Below are 16,074 nucleotides of genomic sequence, written 5' to 3'. Positions count from 1 at the left end.
CAAGCAAAGGTAGTTATAGACTAATATATATGTTGGAGTCGACAAATCCAAACACCGGAAAAGAATATAGTCTTGACATGATATTGATGGATGATATCAATACATTAACTATTAGTGATGTATGTTTGTTGGTTATTCTTTTATAATATTTGTTTTGTTCATCAGACATGTTTGTTTGTGTTAATTTTTATAAAATTTATTTCGTATAGAGGAAAAAATTATTCATGCATTATCTATTTGCTCCCTTCAAGCAACTTTTAAGTGAAGACTGTTTATACAGTATTAAAAAATAAAGATTTGTTACAAGCAAGGGTAGTTATAGACGCCTATCTCACGGATTTAAGTTCGATGTTTTTGTGCACAATCAATTCAAAAATAGTCTTGACATGATATTGATGGATGATATCAATAAATTAACTATTAGTGATGTATGTTTGTTAGTTATTCTTTTATAATATTTGTTTTGTTCATCGGACATGTTTATTTGTGTTAATTTTCATATGATTTATTTTGTATAGAGGAAAAAAATTATTCATGCATCCGTTCAAGCAACTTTTAAGTGAAGGCTGTTTATAAATTATTAAAAAATAAAGATTTGTTACAAGCAAGGGTAGTTATAGACTGCTATCTCACGGATTTAAGTTAGATGTTTTTGTGCACAATCAATTCAAAAAAAAAAAAATAATTGGAGGAAGATTACAATGTAAGAACATGATTACTTTTCAAAAAAACACACAAATAAAATTAAGATTCATCGTGGTTTAAATTATTAATTACGTGTTTAAATTTATTTTCACCATAAATTATAGTCCAATTTTGCAATTTTATATATTAATATTGGTATTACATCAAGATTTTTATAATATAAAGTTTATTTTATCCTACAAATATTAATTTTTAAATATTAATATACTTTTTATAGAAAGCCACAAAATTATTTTATTCTACAAATATTAATATTGAATCATTAAAATAATTTTTATCAAGCTAAAACATTGACAATAAAATTTGATGGCAAAAGTTGCAGATTTGTTATTTACGTATTATCAGGCATGTGTTAAAGCAACTCCAACAAATTAGCTATCTAGAATCTTAATTTAAAATTTAAAATAATTTGCTAAAGAGGTTATTCGAACAATATATCTTCCTAAAAAGTAAGATTCCTTTTTGATACCTTATTTTAAACACTATTTTTCTATATATCTTGAAGTGTTAATGGAATGTTACTAGCTAGCTATACTGTCAAGTGCTCCAACATAGGTATCTACAATCTTAATTTAAAATTTGAAATAATTTTTGTAGATAACTAATATGTTGGAGCACTTGGCAGTATAGCTAGCTAGTAACATTCCAATAACACTTCAAGATATAAAAAAATAGTGTTTAAAATAAGGTATCAAAAAGGTATCTTAATTTAAAATAATTTAAAAAACAACTCCTCTCTCCCCAAAAAACCCTAATTCTCTCTAGCCTCTCTCTTGTCGTAGCCGCCTGGGGCTTCCATTGGTTTACACCGGTGGAAAGCCCCGAATCAGTTAATTACTTTTTTTTTTATTTTTAGTTTTTGAATAATACTTTTTCTCGGGAAACTTAGATCCAGAGTCATCGGAGATTTCGTTGTCTCTCTTCCAAGCGGGTGAGTTGCAGTCCGATTTTTCTTGTTTTTGTGGTTCTGCTCCATATCTATTCTCGGAGGATTCTTAAATCTAAAACCATCGGATATTTCGCTGTCTTTCTCCTCAATATCAAGTGGGTGGATTTTCAGTCGGATTCCTCTTGTTTCTGTGATTCCATCTAAGGTTGTTTTCTTTCCCTGGTGAGAGCTTTGTTTTTCGCTTCTTAATTGTAAGCGGGTTTGATTTGGTGATGGAAGTTTGTATGGAATCGCAGTTATGGCCGATAGCTCAAACGATAGCTCTATCGGGGCATGATGAAGAGGGAGCCGCGCTCATTTAAAACAAGTCAGAACTCAAAGTAACTTCATTTGTTCAGGTACAATCCTAAGAAAATCTCTATCAAAATGCCAAAAGTCAAACATATTAGATGGTGAAAGTGTGTATATGACAATATAAAATCGTGACAATATATATATATATATATATATATATATATATATATATATATATATATATATATATATATATATATATATATATATATATAATTAACACATAGACTAATAGTTTAATTACCTTTATTTAATATATCTATTATTAAAGAAATTGTTACATACTCCCTCCGTCCCCGCCAATTTTTTACGTTTGTATTGGGCACGGAGGTTAAGAAATATGTATAAATTAGTGCAAAAGACAAAGAAAAGTGGGTCAAGTGGTGGGACCTAATGATTTTTAATTTATAAAAGAGATATAGTGGAGTAAAAGTAATGTGAAAAGAAAGTAAAAGTAGTGTGAAAAGGTTGGGAAGTACTGGGATCCATTGATTATTTTTGTTAAGTTTTGAAATGTAAAAAATTAAATAGAATATAAAAATAAGAAACGGTAAAGAATCTGATGGGACGGAGGGAGTATTGTTTTAATTCAGAATAAGGTTTTTGTGCGAACAAACTAGGATGCAGGTTAGGTGAATGTGTCCTTGCCAACGACCCCCAAAATTGAAAGTTTACAAGGACAATGATGGTTGAAGTCATAAATAATGGGATTATATGGTTTAATTTAAATGAAGTGACTTCTTGTTTAAAGTAGGAAGCAGAGTATAAATGAGAACTAAATTAATAATTATAAGTTATTGCTCTAAAAAAAAATAAAATAATTATAAGTTATTAAAATATTTGGAAAAAAAGGAGTTCTAAACAAAAGTTAGAAATTTTTAACTTCCAACTTCTTTCTCACGAATTCTTAAAACTAGATCCTATTTCTGTTGGGTTTTAGTTTCTACCTATGAGATTAAAAGCCCAATAGGATTACCCTTGTTTTGGCCCACAAGGAGATAAAAACAAAGGGAACCCTATATATAAATATAGAAGGAGATTTGTTAAAATAAGCAAGAGAGAAAATATACACGAGAGAGATATCGAGTGAAAAATTCGTAGAAATTTTCTGGTTGCACTAGCTGCCTTGTTATTGCGATTCCCGGGGTTCCAACGGTCGGATAGTCCTGAATTTTGGACAGCATCTTCCTAAAATCAATATCTAAATTCTGAACGGTGGAGATCGGATTCCGAGGTGTATTTGAGGGGCTGGGCAGAATCCAAAGAGCCGCGGAGAAGCTGAACATAGCCGTGGGTCTTTGTTCTATTTGTTGTCTTATTTGGTTCCATACTTCTTGACGTGTTATTCCAAGAGTGTGAAGGTGATTGTAATGCTCTAGTTCTATCTAGAGAAGAACTTGGTGTATTGCCTATATAATTTATCACTGTGAATTGTTTGGGTGAACTACGGTCCCGTGGTTTTTACTCTTTTGATTGAGGGGTTTTCCAATTATAATTCTTGGTGTCTTGTTTATTGTTTTCATATAAGTAGGGATAAGTATTGTCCAACGAAGGTTAATTCGGCACTTAGTTGTTGTGGTCACTTTTCCAACTCACTTATTTCTATACAGTTTTTACATTACTCGGCACACATTCTAATATTTGTATAAAATATAATTTTAGAAGTTCTTTCAAAAAATTCTTAAAATAAATTGTAAAACTACAGGAGTATTAAGGTGTGTGCCACATTTTATATACAATTAAGTGGGAACAGAGATAGTTTGAGGTCTGGATGATTTGAGCTGAAAATTATGGGCACAAATCCGAAGTTGTAGTTTTAAATATTAAAGTGAGCAAGTTTTAATTGTGTTTTTCTGATGAGAGAATTTCTAACACATGTTTAATGAGTGAGTAGGCTAAAATATCACTTAACAGACCCCTGATTTGCAATGGAATAGCTGAATTTATAAAATTTGTGGTCTAACTCATTAAATTGACAAAAATTTGTAGTTAGGTAGCTGCTATTAACATACATTAACAGAATTGACGAAAATTAAGTTAATAAACAAAATATAATTTAAGTGAAACCTCAACTTGCTCTTGGATAATTCAACTAAATATTTTATGGTAGATCCTAATTCAAAATTAAAAGTTTCGTGAAAATTTTTAGTATCTATACTTTCATAAAATTTTAAAGTAGTTTCTCTTTCGAAAATACGTACATATATGTGTATTTTTGCGAAAATAAGTCCTTATTTTAAAAATGTTTTATCAAATATCTCCTAAGAGTGTTAATGGAGATGGTTATTAATTTTTTTGAAAGGACACGGCTTAAACTGAATAGACACCATTTAATTTATTTTATTTTTTAGAAATAAGTCCTTATTTCTACGATTTTTTTTGTAAATATGTATTTTTCTGGAAAATAGCACTTTTTTTTACAACTAACTGATTTATTTAGCAACACGAAAAATCTAACAGATATATTTAGCAAAAGAAAGTAATAATAAATTAAAATTTAGAAAAACACTAACGAATTTGTATTTATATATAGTTGTCTTTTGTTTTAAGAAAAATGTTAGAGAACACAATTTTTTTCAAAAATGATGAGTTGTCATCTTCATATTCGTTTTTCTCCCATAAATATAATAAGTTCTCCCCATATCCATCATAATAACATAAATCACAATCGAGCATTTGTTATTTCAATAGATTTTTGGATTCTCTAGTATTGATCTTGTTTTAAACATCATTTCTCCATGTAATTAAGGGTCTGATTTGAAAACACATGAAAGCTTATTTTAGGTTAATAAGTTAAATCATAATGGAACTAACCACATTTCATAGTTAGTTAGCTTAATTGAAAATACTTGTATTTGAAAAATTTGACTGAAAGTATTTGTAGGTGACTTAATAGAAATCTAGCTGAATTGAAAAAACTTGTATTTGAATAATTTGACTAAAAGTAATTGCAGGTGACTTAATAGAAATCGGTTAAAAATCAAAGAAAGTTAATGACTATACAATTTTTTTCCATTTAATGATATTAATACAAGTTAGTATTTTTATTTTTTTTGATAAAAAATACAAGTTACTATTAGTTTAGTTAGTCGAGACTACAAACTTTTTGAGTTTGAGTTTAGTTTTCCAACTGCAAGTTTAGAATGAGTTATGTTTTAGCTATTAATCTCATATTTAATCACTTAATAAATTAGGAGAAATTTCAACACATAAAAGTAATATGATTTAAAGTTGTTCTCTAACTATAAATGAAAATTTTGAAGTGAAATCTTAAAATACTTTGTTGGAATATTTCCAATATACTTCTAAATCATTTTCTATATTAACAAAACAACAGCTCTAAAAAGGAGAAAATATATATATATATTTCAATATTAACCATTTACTATTTAATTTTTAACATTATTACTTGTATCGTTTAATATCTACATTTTCTTCTTGAGTAATTCGATGATAATGTATTGATATTATTAGTTGATTTACTATATTTTCTCTTAATATTCAGTTTTTACAAAAAAATATTATATTGTAAATAAATGGTAAAGATAATTTTATTTTTATCATCTATTAATAAATTTTTTTCAATATTGATATGTGTTAATGAAGGTGATTTTTTTCAATTGCTTTTCTCTGTTTTTCCTAATTTTTTTGTTTTTTATAAGGAAAAGAATATTTTTTTATCGTGTTTGGCGTTTTCATGTTTGTTTTTTTATTAGAATAAGGTTAAACGGCGTTTTGGTCACTCAACTGACTACGAACTTTCACTTGGATCATCAAACTCAAAAAAATTTCATTCAAATCACCTAACAACGTAAATATTTCAAAGGAATCACTTAACACACAAAAATTTTCACGACCGTTAAGTATGTTTGACTTTAAACGGCGTTTCATTTAGTAATGCCACATCATGTGACGCATCGGCATCTTAACCCGCTAATCTTTAAACCCGATCCAGCACAAACCCACATATTTACGCTAAATTAGAACCGTCAATTCAACCTCCAAATTAAACCTAATTCAGAAACTCCACCCCTAAATTATACATGCAAATTGAAAAGAAGATGTAGACATCGAATCATACTATTAACTCTGTACCCAGGTCTAAGCCATGACGAGAATCAACTTCCTTAGGGCTTTATTCGCAAGATCTACGGAATTCTCGCCGCTCAAATGATCTTAACTACGATCATCTCCTCCTTTCCTGTTCTTTATGCTCCGGGGAATGAAGTGCTTCGTGGGAACTCCGAGCTTCTGCTCGTCCTACTTGTCTTGGGATGGTTTTTTTTTTGTGATTAGATGTAGCGAAATTGGATTTGTGTATGTTGATGAGAATTCTGTGGTTATGTAATTGAATTGGGGTTTAGGGTTTGTTTATGAATGGGTGTTGTTTGATCTGTACGGAGATTGGAGGATGAGATTGTGTGTAATATTAGAGATATTTTGCGGGTCGAGTGAATCAGAGATTTTGATATGTATATTTAGTTATGGGTTTTGTGCTTCAGGTTTTCAAGTAATTAGTGTGGGGATTCTGTTGGTCATGTGAGCAGCCAGCTCATTTTTCCGTCTAAAAGTTAACGTAATTACTAACGGCCAGTGACTTGATTGAAAATTTTTGTTAGTACAATTATTTGATTAAAAACTTTTTAAATTTAATAACTCAACTGAAAATTCGTCGTTAGTTGAGTGATCAAAACGCCATTTAACCCCATTAGAATACGTTAGAGTTAAGATGAAACACTGTCGGTTTCATTGTTTATATTTTTTTTTCCAATATATTTTTAAAATAACGCATAGAGAAATGTAATCCAAGATGAAAAAAATATCAAATCAAATTACAAATTATGTCTAACGGATTATATAGTCTACATAGGGATATGACTCATGTATATTAAGTTAATATCGTGAATAATATAACAACTACAACACTATTTTTTGTACTTGCGGTTTATTATATATTTATTCTAATTTGAGGGAAAAAATTAGAATTGGAATTTGACATAAATTAATTTATGATATTCTTTAAAAAAATAGGAGAGATAAGATACTTTTAAATGTTTATAGAGGTTTTTGAAGTCTATAATTTTAGACAAATTTTAAATCAAAATTAAGAACTTATTTTTAAATATATGCTAATAATATATTATTACACCTAAACCTGGACATATTCTAGGGATCATAACAACATCATAACATCATGAGTATTTTCTTAAGGGAGTAATTCTTAATAAGATTGTTTAGAGTTAGTAAGACTAAAGTGGCTCAAAGTTATTTAGCAAAAAAATAAAAGGCTGAAAGCTATAGCCTCTAGAAGTAAATACAAGTATCTTGATTAATAAGTTGGTTCCTAAATAGGTTATATGAGATAAATTGATTTTTTAAAATTATTTCTGTCAGGATCCTAATAAACTACTATTATTTGAATTTTCTCTTTATTTATAAAAAAAATCGAACTTATTAGTATGATTAATATTATTTGACTCTACTTTAGTTCCCGTAAATAAAAATAATTTCCTCCATCCTGTTCAACTGAAATCAACCTTTTTAGAAAAATTATCTACAGAAGTTGGGTCTTGGTCACTACTCCCTCAGTCCCAAAATACATGTCACATTTGACTTTTGACTAGTCAAATTGACTATAGTTTGACTGCAATTTATATGTATTATATAATTGAAAAAAATATCATTAGAAAATATATCTAGTTTATTTTAAGATTTAACTTTTTCTGTTTAAAAATAATAAATAAATAATTTTTTATGTATAGTCAAAGATGAGTCAATTTGACTAGTTAAAAGTCAAAAGTGACATGTATTTTGGGACGGAGGGAGTAATAATTATATGTCAGAAATGTCTTAATTCGAGCAAAATAAGAGCATCTTCAAGGGACTCTCTAAATGAGCTCTTAATTTCAAACTTAAAGAGTAAGGCAATAAATAGAGCTCCAATGGGCTCCTTGAAGCTCTTTAAAAATTTAAGAGCTCATCATCTCTCCCCTCTTTTAAAGAGCACGTAGAAGCTCTTAACATTTTTTTTCATGAATATAACATGATTTTCCCTCCAATTTTACCACCAACAATTCTCTCTTTTTACTTTTCTCTCTCATTTATATGAATAAAATATGAATAAGAAGCAAGTATAAAGAGAAGCATTGGAGATGAAATCTTTTTCAATGTTTTAACTCCCTAAAAACCAAATATTATATTATATTTTAAAGAATAATTTAAGAGCCTCAAGATGCTCTAATTTCAACACCGCTGCGTGATGAGCCCATACGGTCAAGATTTAAAAATTTACAAAAGATGGATCATGCTTGTTTGGTGCGGTTGTCCCAAACCCTGAATGCGCAGCGGTAAAAACACGATATGTCTGTGTTCCTAAGCTACCCCACACAAAATAAACTATGTGAAAAGCAATTTTAGCCCAAAAAATAAGCTTATATGCAATGGACAACTTATGACGAAATTATGATTTTGTGATCAACTTATTGTTATAGGTATCAGCCCATTACAAGGTAACATGGACTTTAGTGATCCAAAATATATAAGGATAATAATTGTATGTTTAGACAATTATTATAAAACATGTCTTGGTCACAAAGATAGAAGACCTAGTTGGAATTGGATTGATCTGATTTGAGTTGGAAATCAGAATTGGATTATGACTATGTGTAGCTGTTTTAGAATTAGATTCCGAGTTGTCTAAGTTTGAGATGGCTATATATACATAGTCATATTGTGTTTGATAGGTGTGCTCAAGATGTAGACTTAGGTATCGCTTGCGGGCGGATACTTGAGTAGTAGGCTTGAGTATCGAAGTTGGTTTGATTGTATTATTGATAATGGTTTTGATTAATAATACAAGTTGGGACATGGGTTTTCCACGTCAAATATATTGTTGTGTGTGTGCTTTGCATAAGAAGTTGAATCTCGTATTTTTATCCCTAACAAGTGGTATTAGAGCGAGGTTAGGATCGTGATTGATGAGGTTGGAGGAAAATTCGGGATTAAATCGAGAATGCAGAGTATGAATTTTGTTAGCAGGAAGAGGCAAAGTTACGTGCGGTATGACGGTTAACTTGCACCGTGGATCAATCATGATGGACTCAATATTAAAGAAGATTGGATGGTTCTTCTAGAGGCCGGACGATTGTGAAAGCAAGGATCGGGTGATTCATTGATGGAAGAGCACTCGTGGTTGATGCACGTGATTTTGTAGATGGATATACCATTTTGATAAAGAGCGGTGGTTGAGAGTTCATAAAGTGAAATTTGGTGATACTCAAAGTTTGGAAGAACGAGAAGCGAGATTCTTGTTCGAGGGGAGGCATTGGTGGATGGACGCCGGTGTCTTCATCGTGATTGTTGATTGTATTGGGATGAAGGGGAGGATTGTTAGGTATCAGCCCATTACAAGGTAACATGGACTTTGGTGATCCAAAATATATAAGGATAATAATTGTATGTTTAGACAATTATTATAAGATATGTCTTGGTCACAAAGATAGAAGACCTAGTTGGAATTGGATTCTGATTTGAGTTGGAAATCAGAATTGGATTAGGACTATGTGTAGCTGTTTTAGAATTAGATTCTGAGTTGTCTAAGTTTGAGATGGCTATATATACATAGTCATATTGTGTTTGATAGGTGTGCTCAAGATGTAGACTTAGATATCGTTTGCGGGCGGATACTTGAGTAGTAGGCTTGAGTATCCAAGTTGGTTTGATTGTATTATTGATAATGGTTTTGATTAATAATACAAGTTGGGACGTGGGTTTTCCGCGTCAAATATATTGTTGTGTGTGTGCTTTGCATAAGAAGTTGAATCTCGTATTTTTATCCCTAACACTTACTGTTTGAGAAAAATGATGGAACTTTTCCTTTATACGTTTTTTCCATCATACGTTTGACTATATGTTTTTCTGTAGCATCTCTTCATGAGTTTCTCTCCATGTGTCTGTTTCCCGGAATCACTGCACTACTGTATTTACAGAATCTCCATTGACGGTGGTGGGAGCTCAAATCTTCGAATCCTGATCGATAATGGAATGAATTTCACACAAAAAGTACCACGTATTCTAGCCACACGTACGGGTTGTCGCAGATATGATATTGAAGCATAATTGTGTTGTTTAGGTTATGATTATCAGTCCGTTGGATAAATGAACCAAAACCATTTCCAAACGAGTAAAGTGCATTTTGTGTACTCGCACTTTACTCAAGATACCACTTGCAATACTGTAATTCAAAATCGAGCACTTGCAATATCAATTTTTGTATTTCATTATATTTTGTTGCATTCTGTTAATTTGGGTTAACTTCGTTAATAATTTAGAGAGTAAAGTACACTTTGTGTGCTTGCATTTTACTTAAAGTTCATTTTGTGTACTCACACTTTACTGTAAATTTTGAAATAGAGTATTGCAAGTGATGTTTTTGAGTAAAGTGCGAGTACACAAAATGCACTTTACTCTTTAAATTATTAACGGAGTTAACCCAAATTAACGGAATACAACAAAGTGTAATGAAATACAAAGATTGATATTGCAAGTGCTCGATTTTGAACTATAGTATTACAAATGGTGTCTTGAGTAAATTAGGAATACAAAGTTTAATTTGTTACTTTTATTTAGGGTGGTAAACAAACAAACCGGATTGAAATAAAGAAATAAGTTCGATCCGATTCAGAACTAAATTACTGATACGAGTTTAAGATCGAATTAAGTTAATAAATAAACCGAGTCGAACTATTTAAGCACTGCTTTTATTGGTCCCACCACGATGATAACAACTTTACTAAAGCCAGACGATGATTTCAACAGCAACAAACACTGGTTGGGTCGGTTGAGTTAGGGAGAATAAGATGTCCCTTCCCAATTAGTTCAGTTTATAAAAATTAATCTATTAATTAAAAAAATATATATAACCAAACCTTGTTGATTAAAATTCAGTTTGGGTTGGTTCGGATTTTAAAAGTAAAAAAAAATAGATAATAAATAGACGAACTAGTCAGGACATCAAAGTAATAAGATATTTATAATTGTGAACTACACTATGTGGATGCACTTAATATGAGATTCTAGCTCACTAAAGTACTCTGCTAGCTCGATGTCATTGACACTTCCGTATAGGGGTGTTCGCGGTGCGGGCGGTGCGGTTTTTCTCTAAAACCGCAGACCAACCCGCATATGCGGTTTGGTTAAATATTCAAACCGCGACCGCACCGCGTTAATCAAAAACCACATAAACCACACCACATAAATGCGGTGCGGTGTGGTTTATGTGGTTTGTGCGGTTTAACAATTTCACTTTTAAAATTATTAAAATTTAAAATTAAAAATTACAATAAAATTTAGAAGTCACCAAGTATTTTTGTCTCCACTCAATGGCCTAATTAACATTCAAGTGTGGTCAAGTTACAAATACAAACTCAAAAAACAATGTTGTATTAAAAAGGAGTACAACATTTCAAGAATCGAATACAAATTAGAGCTAATATTGGATTAATGTAAGAACTAGTAAATTGGGCAAATATAAAATATAATGCATATCTATATGGACTCGGTCTATCACGAAGTCAGTATAATCTTTTAATAAATAAAGATGTAATATATTAATATAAGAATAATATATGTATATAATTATATAATATAAATATTATATATATATATATATATATATATATATATATATATTATATGTGGTGCGGTGCGGTTTGAACCGCGATACCTAAATATAAAACCACAACCCGCACCGCACCGCGCGGTTTGTAAAAATTCAACCCGCGACCGCACCACGAAATTTTAAAACCACGTTTTGTGGTGCGGTTTGGTGCGGTGTGGGCGGTTTAAGCGGTGTGGGCGGTCCAGTGAAAACCCCTACTTCCGGAACATAGCTAAAAGGTACACAGAAAAAGCTAGCACGAATTAGACAAATATTAGTTAGCAAAACAAATAAAAATACTGAAATACAATCAAATGAGACTGTACATAAAAATTTGAATGCACTGCATTGTAATTGAAATTTTTTGGGTCGGTCCCATGAAATTGAAAGCAGGTCGGACAGCTAACAGAACCATACAGTAAATGATATACGGAAGTTATATGGAATGGAGCAAATCTAATTATTGTGATAAGATAGATCGGAGTTATTATTAGTGTACGTTGTATATTGTTTCCACCTACCTTGATATCAAAAACATATATGTGTGATTAATTTGAAATTTTATTTTCTAAATCAGACACCAAACAACACTGTACATGAACTAAACAAAACTAGCATTGTTCCCATTTGTGCTTCCAGTACTAGCCAATAGCAGCCAGCCAGCCACATAAATATATATAAATTAAATTTTTATTTGTGAATAATTGTGATATATAAACAGATCGATCATGAGATACTACCGAGATACTCAATTCTGTGTAGGTTGCTTGCATTATCAAATTCAACAGATCTGAAATGGTACTTGCTGTATCTTCTACCAAAGTGGTCCTTCAGCTATGGATAATTATCTGTCAACTCTGTCTCCATGCAGCACCTGCAATGCCTTCCGATCTGAAGCTACCGGATATTCATATATTTAGAAGTTGTAAGATCGGTAGGATATACCAATTTGGAGCTTCTTTTTCAGACACCGGTAATGATGTAGTCCAGGATCCCATGCTTGCGTCCTCCAGGCTTCCCTACGGTGAGAGTACTTTTCTTGGACCAACTGGCCGTTATTCGGATGGACTACTGGTGATCGACTACATTGGTAATAGTTTTTCGTTCTGTTCCCGGACCTGGCATTTCAGTAAAAAGAATTGATAACTATGGGGTTCCAGCAATTTTGTTGGTCCCTTTTTTTTTTCGTGGTCTTAATTTTTTTTCGTAAATGAACAGCATTAGCAGCTGGCATACCGTTGCTCAATCCGTATTTAAAAAATGACGCGGACTTTACCCATGGTGTGAACTTTGCCGTTAGTGGTGCTACAGCATTGTCGACGGAGACTTTGGCAGAGAAAGGCTTTGGGCGAGATGGTACGGATAATTCCCTTGGCGTTCAAGTTGAGTGGATGTCCAATCATTTTGCTTCACAATACAACACAAACACAAGTACGTTCTCGAGAATTATATCTGTGATCTAACATTTAGCAAGATTCAGGATTTGCAGATATGTTATTGCAACTCTGGTTCGATCTTATACAGACTGTAGTCCTGGAAGTCTTCACGATTCTTTGTTTATACTCGGCGAAATTGGAACAAATGATTACACTAGCCCACTCCGACAAGGCAAAACATTCAGCGATGCACGAAATATGGTGCCTGAAGTTACTGAAATAATTGAGAATGCAATAAGAGTAAGTTTTTTGGTCTATACTCCATCCGTTCCCTCGAGTAGTATATATTGGGGACCGGGAAGCACACATTTTAATTTTCCTCTAAATTATAATTCTGAAACTTATTTTTAAAATTTTCTTTTTCTTCAACAAAAATTGAACATTTTAATTTTTATTCAGAAAAATAATATCTTGAAAAGAAGTTACAAAGCTATATTTTATAAGAGAATTAAACTGCGTGTTGAACACCGAAAAAGAAATTCATAGAATTGAATAATTTACCGATTCCCTGTAATTTCTTTTCTTTCGTGTCCTGATTTTGTTAAAGAATATTTCGTATTCCAGAGAGTCATTGGTTTTGGGGCTTCTCAAGTAATTATTCCAGGAATTTTGCCATTGGGATGTCTTCCAGCGATCCTTACCACTTTCAAAAGCAATGACACATCAGCCTACGACGAATACGGATGTTTAAAAGAGTTCAACGATGTCATTACATTTCACAACGACTATTTACAGAGGAAAATTATCATGCTGCAACAAGAAAACCCCCAAGCTACAATTGTGTATTCGGATTACTTCAATGGCTTCAAATGGCTTCTTTCTAATGCTCACCAGCTAGGTAATTCTTACTCTTAACTAAAACTTGTCATCTGGATATATTTGATGTTTTTTTTACAGGATTTGATGCAACATCTGCATTAGAAGGCTGTTGCGGCAATGATGGCCCTTCTCACATTGATTCCTCAACTGACGGCTGTGGAGGCTCAAATGTTCCAGTATGTTCAAATCCAGATCGATATATCAACTGGGATGGAGTGCATTTCACACAAAAAGCTCACAGTGTTCTCGCCTCTTGGGTTGTAGCAGATTTGATACCAAAGCTCAATTGTGTTGCTGAGGTGAAATATTATTAGGGGGATTGCCTAAAATTTGAATCCCTTGAACCAAATCAATAATTGTAATTTCCACTTTTATAAAACGGAGATATTGAATTGACATTTGAAATCCGAAATTTCAAATGATATACTAGATCCAACAAATACGTTTGAACGAGTCGAGCTCGAAATTTCACCAGTTACAATCCAACTTTCATTTGTTGAGGTACATTTCTAAGAAACCTCTACTTAAAATTAATTGGCTAAATTGGATCTGTAACATATTGTGTAAAAATTTTGTTGAACCTGTAGTACATTGTGCTTCGATGTGTTGATTATATTTTAAAAATAGTATATTATTAATATTTGAAATTAGAGTTAATTGCAATTGACACCCCTTTGGTTTCGGCTTATTGCACATTGCACCTAATAGTTTTGGAAAATACACTTTGCAGCCCCAGACTTTTAACCTGTAGACACTTTGCACCCTTTCCGTTAATTTCTGCCGTTACCGTTAACTTTTGCAGGGGCATTTTGGGAAATTTAATTATATTTAATTAAAATCAGACCTTTATTTAAATTTTTTGACCATCTAAACGATATTTTTCGGAAAAACTTAAAGAACGAAAGTTATAGAGAATAAAAAGATCTTCTTACAACTATAAGGTTCAAAATTTTCGTAATTCTTTTTATAATTATTTTTTAAAAATTCAAAAATTAGCAATCTTGTAAAAATGAACAATCGTTTTTAAATAATTATTTAAATTTTGAACCTTATTGTCCTGAAAAGATCTTTTTATTCTCAACAACTTTCGTTCAATTGGTCGAAATCATTTTCTAGAAATATAATAAAATATCAGCCACAAACATAAATAATTGTAAGATATAATATTTTGAATTTTACTTTTAACATTATTAATAACATTGTTTGATATCAATATTTTTTTCATTAAGGAACTCTTAGATAATGTAATGACATATTATATCTTAAATATTTGAATTTTATAAAAAATATATATTGTGAATAGGTAGTAAAAATGACGGTGGTAAAAGTGGTGGTGGTGGTAAAAACAGTGGGAAATTGCAAGGAGAAGTTAAAGTTAACAATGGAGGAAAAAACAAAGGTGGTGATGGGCATAATAATGGTGGGCATTATGGTGGTGGACCTGGTGGGGATCCATATAGTAATGGTAGCCGGGGTATTAATGTGAAGGGGGCTGCAAAGCATGATGGTTTTCATGATATGAAGTCTCATAATGGAGGTGCAGCTGGTAGGCCTATGGGACAAATGGGTCAAATGGGTAGTTACCCCATGGGTCAAATGGGGAACAACCCAATGGGTCAGATGGGTCAAATGGGTAGTTATCCGATGGGTCAAATGGGGAGTTATCCGGCCGTTGAAGGTCACCCGGCCGGAGCAATTTCGGGAGGGTATTATCAAGGGATGGGGCAGGGGAACCCCTACAATCAGCAACAACAACAGTATATGGCGGCGATGATGATAAACCAGCAGCAGGCAGCTGGAGGTATGTACAATCCGGCAATGTATGGCAGGCCGCAGCATGCGATGAGCTATGGTCCGCCACCGATGATGCCGCCTCATGTTAATGATAATATCACCCACTACTTCAATGATGAAAACACTGATAGTTGTAGTATTATTTAAATTGTCAGGGAGTGTAGATGTGATATGTTATGGTTTTGCTACATTGGGACGTATGATTGTGTAATTTTTGTGATAGAGGATAACTCTTACACAAATAGTAAGATTAAGCAAAATTTGTGCCTTTGTTAATTGGAAATGAGTAGCTGTTTCTTCTAGTTTGGCATTTTAAGTGCTTTTACCAACACAGGTTCATATAGTTGGAGTAAATTCTCATGTTCTTGAAGGCAAGACAATGTTATAGATACATGTGAATGTGTCAATGGTGAGTTTCT

General features: G+C 32.0%; 2 protein-coding genes across 2 annotated transcripts; both read left to right on the top strand.

The window, feature by feature from the left end:
• Positions 1-12,285: 12,285 nt before the first annotated feature.
• Positions 12,286-14,257, top strand: LOC108203177 (acetylajmalan esterase-like). The gene is made up of 5 exons (XM_017371949.2): positions 12,286-12,696; positions 12,825-13,037; positions 13,131-13,282; positions 13,607-13,880; positions 13,940-14,257. Exons 1-5 carry the CDS (start codon positions 12,402-12,404, stop codon positions 14,173-14,175), a joined length of 1,170 nt encoding a protein of 389 aa, XP_017227438.1. The 5' UTR covers positions 12,286-12,401; the 3' UTR covers positions 14,176-14,257.
• Positions 14,258-15,162: 905 nt separating this feature from the next.
• LOC108201037 (heavy metal-associated isoprenylated plant protein 34-like) lies at positions 15,163-15,965 on the top strand. The gene has a single exon (XM_064084038.1). It carries the CDS (start codon positions 15,380-15,382, stop codon positions 15,800-15,802), a length of 423 nt encoding a protein of 140 aa, XP_063940108.1. The 5' UTR covers positions 15,163-15,379; the 3' UTR covers positions 15,803-15,965.
• The last annotated feature ends 109 nt before the right edge of the window (positions 15,966-16,074 follow it).

The sequence above is a fragment of the Daucus carota genome, chromosome 9, assembly GCF_001625215.2.
Source record: "Daucus carota subsp. sativus chromosome 9, DH1 v3.0, whole genome shotgun sequence".
Taxonomy (NCBI): Eukaryota; Viridiplantae; Streptophyta; class Magnoliopsida; order Apiales; family Apiaceae; genus Daucus; species Daucus carota.
This window is presented reverse-complemented; position numbering and strand designations above follow the sequence as displayed.